We start from the raw sequence: 17,470 nt of genomic DNA on the forward strand, positions 1-17,470 counted from the left end.
CTTATGGCTGCCGACCTCAAAGATTTTGTTGTTGTTAAAAATATATGTCTTCATATATATGTGAATGTTCTCTGTATCTACATTTTCTAGTCATCTTTTGTGACCCGCTTCTCACTCACTGGCTAGTTACAGAGAGCCACGTAAAGTAAATAAGTTATTTCCATACTTGTTTGCATATTTTTTCTGTGTACAATAGTTTTTGCAGTAAACACGATGATTTTGAGCTTCTGATACAATCGTTCCATATTTAAAACGTGGCTTCACTGCCTACAGGCCCAGCACCGAACGGCAGGCAGCCTTAGGATCTGGGAGAGGGGTGCGAGAGGAGGCGCCTCCTCCTGGGCAATGCAGCTCATGTTTTTCTCCAATTTAACTAGAAACTAGAAGCTTTGCTCAGCTGCCAGGGGCTGGGCGGGTTGTTGTCTTGAAGATGGAAGGAAAAACAAATAAGCGCTTCGTTGGATGGACCGAAAAGCAACGGGCAGGGCTGTGACAGGAGCTACCTGACCAGGAGCAGGCACAGGCTGCAGGATGGCAGGACAGGGGCTGGCTGCAATGGGTGGGGGACATCAAGACCATGAAAAAGAAAAGAGGATCCTTAACACCCACCCTGGCATGAAGAGTTCAGGAGGAATCAGGTAGATGACAACGAGCCTCGAAGCCAATGGACTTCCTCAGTGCTGCCCAACTAAAAAGGCAGCTGCTACTGCCAGGCAGTGGGAGTTAAATTTGGGGGGGCCTAGGAATCAAGGGGGGTGCAAGTGCACCAGGGCAACCCCAGTGATTTGCCCCTGCCTCAAACAGGCTTTCTGAAGATTAGCACCAGCTCAGGGGTGTCTTTTGACTGGGTCTCTCCCACTCCCCCAGTGCTTGGGCAGCTGCAGTGCTGTCCTCTCCCCAGACCCGCCTGACTTGGGCCTCCTGCCAGCCCCCACCGCCCACCTGTCACCACTGGGCCGGGGCAGTCACAGGCATTTGAAACTGCTTGTTTCCGGGGCTCTCCCTAACCCTGCCACCTCCCACCAGCAGGGCCAGCCTGCAAGAGTCCTTTTCCAGCCAGGCCGTTTCCTGATACTCGGTAGCAGAGCCAGCGTTTGCCCGCCATGGGGGGCACAGTGAAGCAGACACTTTGCAGGGAGGGGGGCAGAAGGTTTTGGATTTGGCCTAAAGAAATCTGCCAGCTGAGGCGCGGCCAGGCGCTCTGAAGACGTGGGCAAGAGACGCTGACTTGCAGGGACTGGAAGCCGAGGGGACCCCTCGCTGGGGCTCCGCTCTCAGGCTCTGACCCCTAAGACTGCGCCTCCTAAGTGGGGCAGGCAGGCTACAAATTAGCCCCACACCCTCTCCGCTGCCACTCAGATCCCCTTCCCTGCTCGATCTGCTGCTCTGCTTTCTGGTCCTTTTCCTGCTCAGCTTTCTGCTCCCTGCCCAATTTCTGTTCTCTGTCCTACCCGCTGCTCTGCCTTCTGCCCCCACTCACTCCGCGGCTCCACCTCCTCTCCTTGCCTGATCTCCAGCTCCACTTTCTTGTTACTGCCCCGTCTGCTGCTCCGCTTTCTGTTCCCGCGCGCTCTCCTGCCCTGCGCTTTCCTCTCTCTCCTCGATCTCCTGCTCGGTTTCTTGCTTACTGGCCCATCTGCTGCTCTGCTTCTACTCGCCAGCCGATGCGCCGCTCGGCTTTCCGCTCCCGGGTCGGTCGGCGGCGCCGGCGGGGGGCGGGGCCGGCCCTGCACATTGCCCGGGCGGCGCCATGGCGGGGGGCGGCTGGCTGTGCGGCTCCGCCGGGGCCCGGGTGAGTGAGCGCCGCCTTCCCCGGCCGCAGCAGCCCCGGGGTCTCTCCTCTGCCCCTGCAGCTGGCGGCAGCTTCACGTCCCGCTGCTGAGGAGGCCGCCCTGCCCTCGCACCGCAGAGGGCCCCGCGGCAAGGGCGAGCCAGGCCGGGCCGTAGAAGACCTTTGGTCTTTCGCGGACGCACGCAGCCCCTTTCCCAAGAGGCCTTGTCCCGTGCTGGACTCCGGGGCTGGAGTCCAGGCAGAGCAGAGCCTCTCGCAGGCCGCCGGGCTGGTGCCCGTAACATCCCACAGGGTTTCGTGCTCTCTGGGTCAAATGTGTATATATATATATGGGGTGCAGACAGAGTATTCTAGCAGAGAGGCTCCAGTCGTAGCAATCCTAGAGAAGCAGGGCTGGAAGGGACTCCAGAGGTTACCTAGCTCAGCCCCCTGCCAGAGGCAGGTTCAATCCTATCCAAACCAGCCTGCATAATCCATGGTCCAAACTCTCTGTAAAATTGCTGTCCGCCCAGACACAACAGCGCACCGGGGCACTGCAAATGTCAGGGGCCCTGTCCCAGGCCAGTCCCTGGCATAGCAGTACCGGGTGGCAGGGAACAGGATGCTGCCAAACAGCACCACGTGCCAGTGCAGGGAGTCGTTCTAGCTAAGAGGGAAAAAATGCCCTCACGGTAATGAAAAGCAGGATCAAACTGTCATGCCTGAAATCATGGCTACTGGGGTCAAAGAGCAAGTGCAGTCTGCTTCAGTGAGACAGAATTCGCACTCAGAATACATGATGGGCCAAATGCTTTTTGCTGGTGGGATTAAACAAGACCAACACTTTATCCAAATCCCATGCTGGAAGGATACAAGTGTTCTTTCAGGTTTCTCATATCTTCCATAAGCTGGTGTTTATTCCTCATAGAAATTCATTTATAAACGCTGAGATTAATGGGTGAATGCAAGCTATAGCATTATGGTTTCCTTGCTCAAGAAAGATAAAAACATAGTAATTAGTGAGCCATCACCCACTTCCTTTTGCCAGCCAGCAATTGCTTCTGTTTTAGCTTTGTCTTTGATCAGCACGCTGATTAGCAAGGCCCATATCAGGACCAAATAGCCACCTAAATTTATTTGAACGCTAATACCACTCTTACAAGGCTGCTAACAGAGAGATAGCCTCTACTTTCATGTAGCTAAAACCAATGAATTAATATGCGTCATCATGATTCTGTACCTGTGTACACAGTGATCTCTGTGACCTTAGCACAGGTCTTGTCCGAGCCCAAGGCCACTAAGTGCAGGAGGCTGCCCGTCACAAAGTCCCGGTCCTGGTTTCTGATCTGTGCCAGCACAGAATCCCATTTAAACAGCAGGCTCGGTGCAGGTGCAGCACTCCAGCTAGGCACATCACAGTGCAGGACTGAAGCCTGAGACTGCTAAGGACTTAGGAATTGACAGAGGAAGCAAATCCACTGACCATAAACAACAGACAAGATGCCTGATCCCACTCATGCCTGCCTCTGTATGTGAAGCAGCAAAATTCAACCTTTCAGTCACTGGAGCACCAGCCTGGAGCCAGCCTCACCTTGCTCCTCTACCTTCTATTCCCTTCCAAAAAGCAGTAACCAAAAATATCCAGACAGTCCCATCAGCTCTGCTTTTAGGAAAAGCTACTGTAATTGGGATCCTAAATCCATCTTTGGGTTGGGGGGCTAAAGCCAGAATCTAAATTTTGGTCATCTTATTCCACGTAATGTCCTCTTTCCCACCTCCTGGCCTCAGATCGGCACAAGCATCTGGGTCCACATAAGAAAGCACCAAAGGGTTGCCCAGTAAAGTATGCAAACAGCACTGCAGTTATTTAGTTAATACATGCATCACACACTGTTCTCAGACACATCCCCACATGCTTAGCGGTGGGTTTCCCCCATAGATTGCCCAGGAAGGAAAAAAATTCTGTTATTTAATCTGCATATTTATTTGAGTTTTCTATCGCAGATGTAGAAAAAACAATTGTACTGTCATCTCATATGCTAATGCATTACATCCAATGGTCTGATTGTGGGTTTTTATAAAATGTAGTCCAGGAGATGATAAAGGTGGTTGGAGAAAAGATAACAAGTGGTGCCCATATTCTGAATATTACTGGCCCTTTTGATATTTCCTCCCACTATCTCTCCTGTCTCCCTTACCCACAATCTTTAAATAATTTTTGATCCTAGGCTCTCTTTTCCCTCCATCTAGTTTCTTAATACATCTTTGCCAAAATCTGTCCTTCTACTTTTTAAATAACTTGCCTCACTTTTCCTTTATAGTCTCTTTTCTCACCTCTTTCATTTCTAATTTTTCTCTCCTCCACCTCCTTAGCCATGCCATATTTCACCTTCATTGCCAGAATCCCCTTTACATTTTACATGCTTATGGTCAGCTACTCCCATGGTATAAATATGTATAGCTCTCAATGGAGCCAACTTACAACAACTGATGGTATGGCCCATTGCCTCTACATTTGTCTGTAGACCAGAGCCAAGCCTGTATGCATTTGCTGTGCTAATCCATTCCTTCTTTGTGTTGTGGTAGGACTGGAACCAGACATGGTTTATAGATCTGCACTTTCCCCAGTGCTTTCAGGATACGGTCGTTGCCTGGATCCCCTGTGCCTTTCTTTGGGTCGTTTTTCCATTCTATTACCTATATCTGAAGCACCACAAGAAAGGATACATCAGGATGTCACACCTCTTCAAAGCTAAAATGGTAATGATAGGAGTGGAGGAGTGATGCTAGTTTTATTGCAACTGTAATAAAGAGTTTGATTCTTCCAGGTAGTTAAAACTTTCTTGATCATCTCCTATGACTCTCCACATCCTTCTCTTGCCTGCTGTTTACTAGCTTATGACTATGCACGTTACATCTCTTTTTCTTCTGGCAGATCTTCCACCGAAGTGGTAGGTCCAGAGAAACATGCATAGCTTTTACTCACTAATTTATCAGCAAAACTCATATCAGAGTCCAGGAGCAAGTAAGGATTTCAGGTCGGGGCCTGAAAGGCATAACAGTCCTTTTGACACTCTCCATCGGACCTAACCCTCAATCCCAGACTGTTTCCAATTATACCCTGAATCCTAAATCTGTCTGTAATCCTCAGATATCTTACAGTACATGGTGTTATTAGAAGGCAGGATAGCGATGCACTTTACAGACTAACTAAATCAGAGAGTGGCTCCACCCAGCCTTCTGCCTGACATCAGACTAAAACAGCCAACTACCTCTCTCTGCTCATGCTGTTATTAAATATGCCCGATCACTCCATTCTTTTACACTCTAATATGTTTGCTTCCCCTGCCTAGGTGCTTGGATTCATACTGATGTTACTGTGTTTTTCTAATCTGTTCTTCACTCTGTGGGAAATAAACCAAGGAACACTGAGGGCTCCAGCCTTCTTCATTAGTCCAGCAGTGCTGGGGATCACAATGGTAATTTCTACTTGTTGCTTACATTTCATTATTTTGGTTAAATCTCACCTCAGCCCAATTCTCCTTTTAATATCTGTGGGTGCAAAAGACCCAGTAGACAGCAAGGCTGGTGTGGTTTTATAGGGAAGGGGTGATACAAGCAAAATGCTGTGCTCTAGGACAGTGGTTCTCAACCTTTTTTGTAGTAGGACCTATTTGTAAACACTGGTGGCCAGTCCTGACCCAGTAACTAGTTTAAGTAGAAAACAACCCCCTGGACCTGCCAGTTCCCCTCACTCCCAACCTACAGCCCCTCACTCCCTACCAACTGTCCCCACCCTCCGGCTTCATGTCATACAACTATATATGGTAACATTTAGTTTGACCATTACAGCAATAGTATGTCAGCCAACAGTCTACTAAACTGTTCTGATACAAGCTGACAACAAACTGATGAGTTTTGCTGTAGTTTGCGTTTCCAGTAGAGTTTCTAGACGCATGCATCTTTTCTCTCTTGCCTTCAGATGCTTGCAGTGTTTCTTACCCAGCTTGAAAGACAGAAGGGTGTCCAGTCATCAGGCGTCTTGTTGATTTATTGGCTACTGTCATTCCTGTCTAGTATTGTGACTGTTAATTTGAAAATTCAACATGCCATGAAATTGGTAAGTGCAACTTTGTTGATTTAATACGCAAAGGGATGAAGCTTCTTGATAACAATATAGCTCCACGCAGTCCCCTCATTTTCTGTCTCAGTCCAGACCCAAACAAGGTAGTAGATGAAAATCCACTCAAGAGGGTCACTCTGAAGTAGTGGGAGTAGGGGGAGCCATTAGTCTGGCAGCTGAAAATAAACGTTTCAACTGACCTGTAGGCTAACAGAGGACTTCTTCAGTCTCCAGGTTTTCTGACGGTTACATTCACCACACATATATAAGCAAAATGGCTACTTGAATTGCAGTGCTCTTGCCAAGACATTGCCTACTCACCAATTTTGTACCAATATAAATGTGCAAGTAGGAATGTTAGTAATTACCAGCATAGTAATACTACTGTAGTCACTAATGTAGACACAGCCTATGGAGGTGTTGAATTGACTGATTGTGCACCTATCACAGATTCTAGGCCCATTGTTTTTATCACCCCTACGTTAATCATTCAGTCACTTTGTTACATGAAATGTTGAGATATTCTTTCATACTTTGCCTATTGCACAGTCCCCAAACTGACAAGCATCCCACAAGTGGGGTCTTATACTTATTTCACTAGTATAACAATACCAATAGATGCATATTTATTCTGATCTGTGTCCACACTGGGCAAATTATGTTGATTTAACCATGCTGGTATCATTAAAGAGGTACAATTTGAGTGGACATGGTCGAAAGTATAAGTCTAAAGGTTTTTATACTTGACCCCTCCTTTAGTTTAAATTATACAGCTACAAACATTTACAGAAATCTGTCTAGTCAAAGTCTAAAGCTTCAATTTTCAAAGTAGTCCATGGGAATTTCATTAGGATTTGGGATCTAACTTTCTTGAGCTGCTTTGAAAACTCCATGCTGAAACCCTTACCACAAATTACCATTATGCTCAGCCTCTTTTTTGTGTTCCTTAGTGTTTTGTCCTTTTCTAGTTGCAAGAGTTGTTATTATTATTACTAATAATTATAATTATTCTAATAATTGAGGTATTTGTATAAAGCATTATTGGAGACGAGTGCAGAAAATGTGACACATTCACACCAGCACTCAGAGTTTGGGGCTCAGGCACCATATGAACCCATCTCTCTTTACCTGATTTTACATGAAGTGTTTTACTTCTCCTGAACAATTTTCTGGTTTCAGGGCTTCCTGGAGGACCCCTTCCATCACATCGCTTCTTACACCTATTCTACCTTGGTGCTAGTAGAATTGGTGATCTCCTTCTTTACAGATCAGCCTCCCTTCTTCTCCAAAATTGTCAGTGATTCCGTAAGTACAATCAGCTTTTTAAAAATGCATCAGTCCTTTGTCTAAAACCAGTATCAGCCCTGAGGGATGGGCACTGAGGAACATTCTATTATTTACACTGCCCTGCTCAGTAAAACCAGGAGATAAAGAGAGATGTAGGTGGAGCCACCAATAGGGAAAATGTAGCCCTCAGGATCTAAATACAGTAGGGCAATCCTAGAAAAGTTGGTCTTGAGATCTGAGTGTATATTTGACATTTTTCCACTTTATCCTACGCAAGATGATATCAACAAATGACCAGGCTGAGCACTGAACCATTGCTACAGCAATGTGTGTCTGCCAGTGGTGTATGTGGGGTAGTGATGCTTTACATGTACATCCTCAAAACCTGGTGACCTAGTTCCACCCACACCCTTTACTTTTATTTTCGTAGATATTGATGCATGGTGGTAATGACAGTTTCTATGGCTCTCCTAACCTGTGATCAAGTAGTCCCACTGCTTATGAAAGCTTACTCTGTGCAACTCTGATTTAGCTAGTCTGTCAAGTGCACACCTACCCTACCTTTTCCTTGACTTCAGGCTAACTTGGCTAACTACGTCTTTCACACAGCTCTATCATTGAACCCCTCTTCAGTATAATCATGGGAGCTCTACTTTTTCTTTGATGAACGAGTCAAAGCACACTTCTGAAGGAAATAAAAGCTTGCAAGTCATAATATGGAAAACAGTATACTCTACTATTTTAAGATCTGCTCAGGTTTGATGAATGTACTTTGTTTAAATGCATAGCTTCAGAACAAAAAAAAGGCTGTGCATTTACCTGGCTTATGCACTTATATGAACTTAATGTAACCATACATGGTGCTGTGGTATTAGGAGCCCTCAAACTGACTACCTTCCAGCATTTTCAAGGTTTCTCATAGCAGTCCTTTGACAGGTATTTCCCCTTCACTGTTTCTGGAGCAGAGCAAGGGTAGTTACAGTGTGTGGAGCTGTTAGGCACTTCAGCAGCATGTGCACATAATTGGCAATATAGGCAACAGATTGGGGATAGTATTATGTTATGCAATTTAATAAATTGTGCAGTTATCTGATATGCACATGAGTGGAATATACAGTAGTGAAGTACTATTGCTTACCTTAGTCCTGTTCTTACTGCCTTAATATATTCAAGTTGCATGTTGGCTTTTAAAGAGGCAAAGAGCAGAGGACTGTATATATGTAGTACCTAAACATTTCTATCTGTGAAAACTATCTGTTTCTTCTCTCTCAGAATCCGTGTCCAGAAGCCAGTGCCTCGTTTGTTTCCAGAATCACTTACTGGTGGTTCTCTGGGTAAGGAAACACATGGGATGACAAACCTAACTCTAAAATACCAGATAAGCTCACTCTAACTAAGGGAGGAGGTATAGAGAAAAATGACAAAGCTGATAGGACCAAGGTTCATTCCACTTGAACAATGAGTCAACTTTTTATGTGTTACTCCCAGCTAGAGTAAAGCTATGCAGCTCAATTAAGGTTAAATCAACACTAGAGGAGTCCCATGTCCATGGAAAAGGGCAAATATAGTGCCCATCCTTAAGAAAGGGAAGAAGGATGATCCAGGGAACTACAGACTAGTCAGCCTCACCTCAGTTCCTAGAAAAATTATGGAGCAGGTCCTCAAGGAATCCATTTCTAAGTACTTGGAGGAGAAAAATGTGATTAGGAGCAGTCAGCGTGGATTCACCAAAGGCAAGTCCTCTCTGACCAACCTGATTGCCTTCTGTGATGAGATGACTGGCTCTGTGGATGTGGGGAGATAAGAAGATGTGATATACCTTGACTTTAGCAAGGCTTTTGACATGGTTCCACAACATTCTTGGAAGCAAGCTATGGAAGTATAGGTTAGGTAAGGTGGATAGAAAACTGGCTGAATTATCAGGCTCAAAGGGTAATAGTATTCAATGGCTCAATGTCTTGTTGGCAGCTGGTATCAAGTGGATCAATCCTGGGGCCAGTTTCGTTCAATATCTTCATCAGTGATCTAGAAAATGTGATACATTGCACCCTCAGCAAGTTTGCAGATGCACCAAGCTGTGGGGAGTAGTAGATATGCTGAAGCGTAGGGCTAGGATTCTGAGGGACCTAAACAAATTGGAGGACTGGGCCAAAAGAAATCTCACAAGGTACAATAAGGACAAGTGCAAAGCCCTGCACTTAGGACAGAACAGTCCATGCACTGGTACAGGCTGGGGGCTGACTGGCTAAGCAGCAGCTCTGCAGAACAGAACCTGGGGGTTACAGTGGACAGTAAGCTGAAAATTAGGCAGTAGTGTGCCCTTCTTGTGAAGTAGGCTAACAGTATTCTGGGCTGCATTAGTATGAGTGTTGCCAGCAGATCGAGGGAAGTGATTATTCCCCTCTATTTGGCATTGCTGAGGCCACATCTGGAGCACTGTGTCCAATTTTGGGCCCCCCACTACAGAAAAGGTATAAACAAATTGGAGAGAGTCTAGCAGAGGGCAATGAAAATGGTTAGTGGCACATGACTTCTGAGGAGAGACTGAGGGAACTGGGATTATTTAGTCTGGAGAAGAGAAGACTGAGAGAGGATTTAAAAACAGCCTTCAACTACCTGAAAGGTGGCTCCAAAGTGGGTGGGGCAAGACTGTTCTCAGTGACAGCAGATGACAGAACAAGGAGCAAGGGTCTCAAATTGTAACAAAGGAAGTTTAGGTTAGATATGAGGGGGGTGTCTACACGTGCACATTTACTGCACAGTAACCGAAAATACTACACAGTACGGGCACACATCTACACATGTATACCCATACTGCGTAGCAAATATGGCAACTTATGCTGACTTGAGCATAAATTTCATACCTGTACCATGCAGGTATCATATTTACACCTGATTAGTTACTGCACAGTAATGCACATGTGGATGTCTGACCTGGAACTAACTTTAGTCCACACACAGTGTTAATGTATTTTAACGCCTACATGTTGACTTAAATGCCACATTTGTCTCCACTTTTCAGTCCCACCTCCAGGCTCAAAAATGGAGCTGAGAATTAGACCTGAATACTGACCATTATTCAGGAATGTGTGTGAATTTAGCTATTTCTGAGTAAACTTTCAGGTAGGCAAGCTCCTAGGCCAATATATGGGACTAGTTTAATCCCCATCAGCTTGGAAAGTTTTACATAGACAGCAAATCCCTATATGCTTGTGTGTTAGCAGCTCTTTGTGTGCTCTGCAGGCTACTCTGGAAAGGCTATCAGCAGCCATTAGAAGCGGAAGACCTATGGTCGCTAATGAAAGAAAACTCATCTGAGGAAATTGTCTCCCAGCTTGAAAGAGAATGGAAGATGTATTGTGGCAGAGCCAGGCAGTAAGTGCCTCCTTCAGAGGGTGGCAATGTCTCTCATCTCATCTAGATGATGTGGGAGTAGTAGAGTGTTTGGAATAACAGGGACTAAAACACTACAGCAGAACAACATTTGAGACCAGTTGTGAGACTGCCTCGGATAGTCTGAATCCTGGACCTCAGGCCTCAGCCCACGTAAGGACTGTGTGCTGTAGGGAAAGAGTCTCTCAGGCTGGCTGCAGAGAGCTTGGGAACACGCTGGCAGGGCTACTATCTGCAGAAGAGAATGGCGAAAGGATTCGGTCCTATGGAGTCCTTTTGTCATTCAGCTGTGGGGAGGGGCTGGACAGTGCAATGCATATTCTGGAGAACTTCCCTTCCCTGGAGCTTTTCCTGCTGCAGAAGAATCAGCTCCTTTGTCATTTAGGCTCAACATTTGAAATCTTCTGGGGAATATCCTTGAATGACAAGGTATACAAAACTGAAGCTCTTTAGAGGAGGCATCATCTTTTTGCTGGGTGTTTGTACAATAACTTGTAGAAGTGTCTCCTGAACCACAACTAAGGCTTTTTAGGACTACTACAAAATCAAAAGAATGAGTTGTCTCTTATTCAGGTCCCTTGGAGAGGTCCCATTTCCAACATGGGATATTTATAATGTTGAACACTTAAAATCAACACGTCAGCATCTCTCCAGATTGCAACCATTCTCCTTATGTTTCTTTAGAAAAACAGGGTCAATTACATTTGAAAAGGATCAGCAAAGGGAGGCTGATTTGACAGAAGCCAGAGAGACGCAGGTTCTGTTAGAGCCAGAAGACTGTCAGAGCAAGTCCCTGCTGAAAGTGTTATGGAGCATGTTCGGAACCTATTTCCTTTTTGGTACCCTCAGCTTGGTCATTTGTGATGTCTTCTTGTTCTCAGTCCCAAAAGTATTCAGGTATGTGAACATTTTGCAATGATCTTCCAGAAGAGCACACACAAATGCTAATGATTTTTTTGAGCTGAAGAAAGGACCTAGGTTGAAATCTCTTTGGATTGCTAAATCTTTACTAGCTTGATCGAGCAAGATGTGGTCCTGGCTAAAGCAATGCCAGCTTTACCATTCAGTCCCTGTGGGGATATTTCACACTGCATCACCAACTTCTGAAAATTGTTAGAAACTGGATAGCAGTTGCTGACATATCACAAAATGTCGTAGCATTTCACAGGCTGCCAAACATCAGTTGGATGGCAGTGACTTCTTGTCAGTACTAATGTGGGCAAGACCTAATGTATTGCAGTATTGGAGGATGTAAGCCTTGACAAATCATTATTCAGAGACCTAGAATTTAGGAAACTGACTTAAAAATCATAAGAGTATTTTTTAATAGGAAGGTGCTATTTCTGGAACTTGGCCTTCAGGGTTCACATAGATCATGTTTTTTCCCCTATAAATTTCTTTTATGTTCTTTAAAGCAGAGCTAAGGCTCTTAATTAGTTGCATGATTCCATGAGCAAAGAGCTTTAGGAAATACTGAATATAACCCTTGGGATAAAATAGCAAGAGTTTGCAATACTACATGCAAACTATAGACTACAGTTCAGTTAATATTTTTATACAAGTAATAGCTTTGCTGAAAAATGCCGTTTTGGGATACCAAAACTCTGAATTTTAATCAAATCTGGCAAATAACTTCAGCCAAGAACTTGGAGAGGGAGTCAAGTTTTCAGCCAACTTATTGTTCTCTTGCAGCCTTTTTCTGGAATTCATGAAAGACCAAGAATCCCCTAACTGGAAGGGTTATTTCTATGCAGGATTAATGTTCTTCTTAGCTTGCCTCCAGACTCTGTTTGAACAATGGTACATGTATACATGTCTTGTAATAGGAGTAAGGCTGAAGACTGCAGTTACAGGCCTGGTGTACAGAAAGGTAAGTCCAGCCACTTTCCTTGTGGTTTTCTTGTGACCACCCACTAGTGATGTTCATGTTGATTGTATTCATTATTAGTAACCATTAGTCTGTTGATATTAAAGAGATATACTTAGTTTGCTGTGTCTGCTTACATTGCAAGAATGACGTTCAAATAGATCTCTGTTCATTCGCACATTATTACAATGATGTCAAATCCTAGTCACTGTGAGCCTGATCCTTCTTTCCTTTAAAGCTGACTTGGAACGCCGTCATTTTATTTTTCAAACAAAAGTTCCATTTGGCCTCTCTCTTTTCCCCCCATAGATCTTAGTCATGTCAAATGCAGCAAGGAAAGCAACAACAGTAGGAGAAATTGTCAATCTGGTGTCTGTCGATGTCCAAAAGTTAATGGATCTCATCATCTATTTTAATGGGATCTGGCTTGCTCCCATTCGGATTATCATCTGCTTTGTCTTCCTGTGGCAGGTAAAACCTATCCACTTCTGTTTATGGTATCATGGGCAAGGAAAAGTCATCAGGAGTCAGTCTGGGGTCCTTATAGTACAGCAGTACCTGAAGTTCCCTTCCGTCTCTTAGCACTGTGATAGAAAGGACACACATGCTTTTATTATAAGAAAAATAAGTACTTCTCCACACACTTAGGGTTTTTTTTTCATTGTTGTACTTTGTCCTTACTTGGATGCTTTGCTTGACTTCATCCTTCCATTCCCAAAATTTTGCCTTGGCTAAATGTGTTGACTCCACTGTTCAGTGTGTTCTTTTAACTGAAGACAGTAAGCTATGTCCATTCTTAGTTTGCTGGTAAAGCTATTTTTCTGTAGTTGTTCCCTTCTAAAGCAAAATATCTCCCCCTTTGAAATTGGTACCAAAAACATTTGCAGCTCTGATTCTCAGGATTCTGGTATTTACCAGAAGTTACTCTGTACAGTCTTAAAGCATAACAGGGAGTAATTGCCTACATTTCATCCTACAGGTAGATTACCCTGAAATCAGGGAGCCTGGGAACAATTTTGATGAAAGAGGAGACAGGTTTTTGAGGTAGTGTTAGGAGAGATGTTCAAAAGGATCTTACTGGACAAAATCAATGGGATAGGTGTCAATGACTGGATAGGGATGATCCCAAATTAGTGATTGAGGGAGATGAGTTAGAAAACCTAAGAAGGTAATTTCTGGTCCTAATTCAATGAGGCTTGTACTTTATATTGGCAGGATAAAGCCCTAGTGTTTCAGCCTATTTGGCTGCATGCTAGATGAAGTAATCTGCCTTGTAGAATGGGTCAATCATGTTTGTAAGAACCCAGGTAGCTTTACAAACTGGGGTTTGCTATACCCCTATCTGCTAGCTCAGTTGCCCCAGGAGGAAAGGAAACTACTGTACTAAAAATTAAATTAACAACCAGCATCTATTATGATGAGCATCAATATCATGCCAGAGATGCTGTTGCCAGGAGTGGTTGAAGGTATCTGTTGAGAGTCCTGCAGGTCTGTGGTGGTTAATCAGAGTAACTGGTAGGCTGACTTGAGATAAAAGACTAGATAAGAGACTAGGTATAATCAGCTAGAGCCAAGCATGACCTATTGTCTATGAAATCTATGATGTGGTTACACACTGGATCAACTCTGCCAACATATCCCTGCTCAGCTCTGCTCTGCAGTTGTTATTTAAGTACTGGCCTCTCTAGCAAAGTGAAACAGCCACTGCAAACTAGCTGAGAACCAAGCTCATTGAAGTTGACAGTTAAGACAATATTGACCCAGATTCCCAGAAACACCACAACTACTGTATTAAAATATGACTGTTCCAAATCAGTAGCTGATTTAAATTCAGTCAGGCCTGGTTATTTATGCAGGGTCTTATTTAACATTGACTTGTGTGTCTTGCCAAAGCCAGCCACGAGATGGCCCCATTCAATAAATTAAAAAACTGTTGAGAGGAAATACTTAGCAACAAAGAGGACTGGTGGGATCTCAGACATGTCCTGGGATCTCTCATAGACATGACTGCTCCTAAAAGGGAAACAAACATTCAGAGGCATGAGACAATCTATGAAAATCAAAATCACCTCTTGCTAACTCATTAGCTTCAAGGGCTGGCACCAGTGCACTTGAGAGGAGGCTCTGCTTTTACAAAATGAGTTCCTAGGCACTTCACAGCACACCAGCACAGTAGGATATGGTTAGTGATCAATCCACAACTCTCACAGAGGGCTGAAGGAGAAATTGGCTGTTCTTCAATCAAATAGTCAAAGATGAAATTGGAGGAGAGGTTTAGGGTTTTAGGCCCTTGTTTTTCAACATTTTTAAACTAAGGGGATCCCTCATTAGACTCAAGGCACCCCTCCGTAACTTTTGTGACTTGAACAGCACCCCATTTCTTAAAAAGGAACTTACTTATTAGTGCTTACCTCCTTGTTGAGAGGCCAGGCAGAGGACCTGGGTAATGGCCAGGAGGGACAAGCTAAGCTTGCACATATCTGCTTATCTCCTCACACCTGGCGACACCCTATAGTGGACCAGTACCCTTATTAAGCATCACTGTTTTGGACCCAAGTCTCAAGCGAGAAGACAGGCAATAAACAGAGTAGCCTGGAAAAGCATAACCTCTAAAAATACTTCTTATGTGATGATGGAAATCTCACCTCTTCTCTCCTGACAGCTCCTGGGACCATCTGCCTTGACTGCAGTTGCTGTATTTTTTCTTCTTTTGCCTCTGAATTTTGCAATTACCAAGAAAAGGAGCCAGTTTCAGGTATCTTTTGCTTCCAAAAATGCAAAATTTTGTCACTGCTTTGTAGCTTTGTAGGTTAAATTCTGCCATCCTCACTCAGGAAAGGATCCCACAGAGCCCAAGGATACTCCATGAAACCAAGGCAGGCAATTACAAATAGGTATGTTGTGCAACGGGGGTGTATTGCATTGTACTACTGATACAGGACTTCACATGACAGCTCAATGTTAGTTATATATACACCGGTCGTTACTGTTAGGGTCCTGGATCCAAAGCCTATGAAATTACTATTGTTTCAGATTTCAGACAAGCACTCTCCAATATGATTGTTTTTTCCAGGTACTGAGAACCAAATGCTAATATTCTCTTCTGCTATTAAAAATTAAACTATTTAAAAGTGGAAAAGCAAATATCAGCCTGGGAGACCTACTAGCAAAGGGAGTTGAATTTAACTGCCAGGGGATCCTTCAGAATCAGAGACAGGATCAAAATGGTGCTCATAAACTCATTCATAGTACATTCATGTGGTTCATTTCAGGAGGAGCAGATGCAGCATAAGGATGACAGAGCAAAACTCACCAATGCTATTTTCAGCGACATCAAAGTCATCAAACTGTATGCCTGGGAGAAAGCCTTTATGGAGAAAGTGCTTGGTATCCGGAAGCAAGAATTACAAGCCTTAAAAAGGTCTCAGCTTCTGTTTGCGGTGTCTTTGTCTTCCTTCTACTCATCTACTTTCCTGGTGAGCAGTTAGGCCTCTTTCATAAGCATTCACTGTTATTTCTACAGGCAGACTCCATCCTCCACAGAGACTGCAGTGAACTTTGCACCCACAAGGAGTTCCCTGCAGAATCAAGATTTAAATAAATGACGTGTCGGTCCCACTGCCCAGACATGCATATTTCTATCACCTCACCATGGTGGCAGTGCTGGAACAATCCTTATAAGTGGCACATCATCAAACTCTCCGTGCCATCAACAGTTTCTGAGACCCTCGCCAATAGACAATGTAGAATGGTTGTGTCTTCTCCTGGGTTCCATAGTGCAGGCTTCAGAGCCCTGGGAGAGAGACGTTATTTGAGCCCTCTCCCCTGTGCATGCTGGAGTCAGTGGTGTGCTGTCCCTTTGCTCCATTTCAGATTGCACTGGTCATGTTTGCAGTCTACACCTTGGTGGATGAGACCCACGTCCTTGATGCCCAGAAAGCTTTTGTGTCCTTGACGCTGATCAACATTCTCAATACTGCCCACTCCTTCCTGCCATTTTCCATCAATGCTCTTGTGCAGGTTAGTTTCAGACCATATTCTCATTGGCTCGTTCTCATTGACTTGGCCATGTTGTTTCTGTGAATGTCATCACTATATGGTAAAAATGGGGATTTTTTTTTATGGAGCTTCATATTGTTGGATCAGGTAGTTAAATGTCATTGGGTGACAGAATGGAGCATGGATGTCTTACAGTCACTCAGATGCATGAACCCGTATATCATCAGTACTCCTTAGAGTAATGAAGTGGTTTTACACAGCAGCTTTGCAATAAGTTTGGGATGTCACCATTCAGTGTAAAGTAATATTCCTGATACCATATTTATTTGAATCTAAGACAACCCTGAATTTAAGATGACCCCCCAATAATTAATCTATATATGGAATATTTATAAAATTGTTATACTTTTCCAGGTATAGGCTCTAATTATTGGAGGGTTGTCTTAACCCTCCTCCCCCACTACAGCAGGGGGAGCAGTACTGGGGGGGTCAGGTGGCTGGGGGCCAGTCAGGAACCCCCTTGCCCTCTGCCCCCACTTCTCCCTGCAGCCTTCCTGATCTTCCCTGCTACCTGTACCCCACCCCCCCAGCTCCCCACAGCCCCTACCTCTTCTCTCCCCAGTTTCCCACAGTCTTTGCCCCTTGCCCCCTCCCCCACTCCCCACTTTTTCTGCCCCTCTTTCCTACTGTCTCTGCCTCGTCCCCTTCCTCTTACTGTCAGACACTGCTTGGGCTTTAATTCTTCTCAAAGTCATGGAGCAGACGGAAGCTCAGGCCTTGTCAGGCCATGCAGCAGCAGCAGTACTGCTGATTGACTGGGCAGCAGACAGAGTTTCCCTGTACTCTGTGCAGGGAATCCAACCCAAGCCCAGCTGTGCCTGACAGTAAAAGGGAGGGAGGGGGAGGGGGAGAGCGGTGTAGAAGTTGCTGAAGGCAAGCAAGGTGGAGGGCAGGAGGCTGTTGTGGGTCTGGCTCTGGTCCCGACCCAGGCTCAGGGCCCGGCAGAGCTATAACTACCTCCCTCCCTGGC

General features: G+C 44.8%; 1 protein-coding gene across 3 annotated transcripts in view; it reads left to right on the forward strand.

Annotated features, from left to right (window-relative positions):
- The first annotated feature begins 1,745 nt into the window (after positions 1-1,745).
- The window catches only part of ABCC6 (ATP binding cassette subfamily C member 6), a 40,089-nt gene continuing 24,364 nt past the window's right edge, over positions 1,746-17,470 (forward strand). Inside the window, exons 1-13 of one of the 3 annotated variants that reach the window (XM_019541788.1) lie at positions 1,746-1,792; positions 4,358-4,531; positions 5,125-5,250; positions 5,754-5,891; positions 7,074-7,199; positions 8,454-8,515; positions 10,425-10,556; positions 11,259-11,471; positions 12,267-12,444; positions 12,751-12,912; positions 15,104-15,196; positions 15,714-15,917; positions 16,315-16,461. In XM_019541788.1, the coding sequence (XP_019397333.1) occupies positions 1,751-1,792; positions 4,358-4,531; positions 5,125-5,250; positions 5,754-5,891; positions 7,074-7,199; positions 8,454-8,515; positions 10,425-10,556; positions 11,259-11,471; positions 12,267-12,444; positions 12,751-12,912; positions 15,104-15,196; positions 15,714-15,917; positions 16,315-16,461 (1,797 nt within the window). In that variant the 5' untranslated portion in view covers positions 1,746-1,750. Of the gene's footprint in view, positions 1,793-4,357; positions 4,532-5,124; positions 5,251-5,753; positions 5,892-7,073; positions 7,200-8,453; positions 8,516-10,424; positions 10,557-11,258; positions 11,472-12,266; positions 12,445-12,750; positions 12,913-15,103; positions 15,197-15,713; positions 15,918-16,314; positions 16,462-17,470 lie in introns of those variants that run through there. The other 2 variants (XM_019541789.1, XM_019541790.1) reach the window with 2 other exon arrangements.

Source organism: Crocodylus porosus, unplaced genomic scaffold (genome assembly GCF_001723895.1).
Source record: "Crocodylus porosus isolate Cpor-Errol unplaced genomic scaffold, CroPor_comp1, whole genome shotgun sequence".
In the NCBI taxonomy this organism is placed as follows: Eukaryota; Metazoa; Chordata; order Crocodylia; family Crocodylidae; genus Crocodylus; species Crocodylus porosus.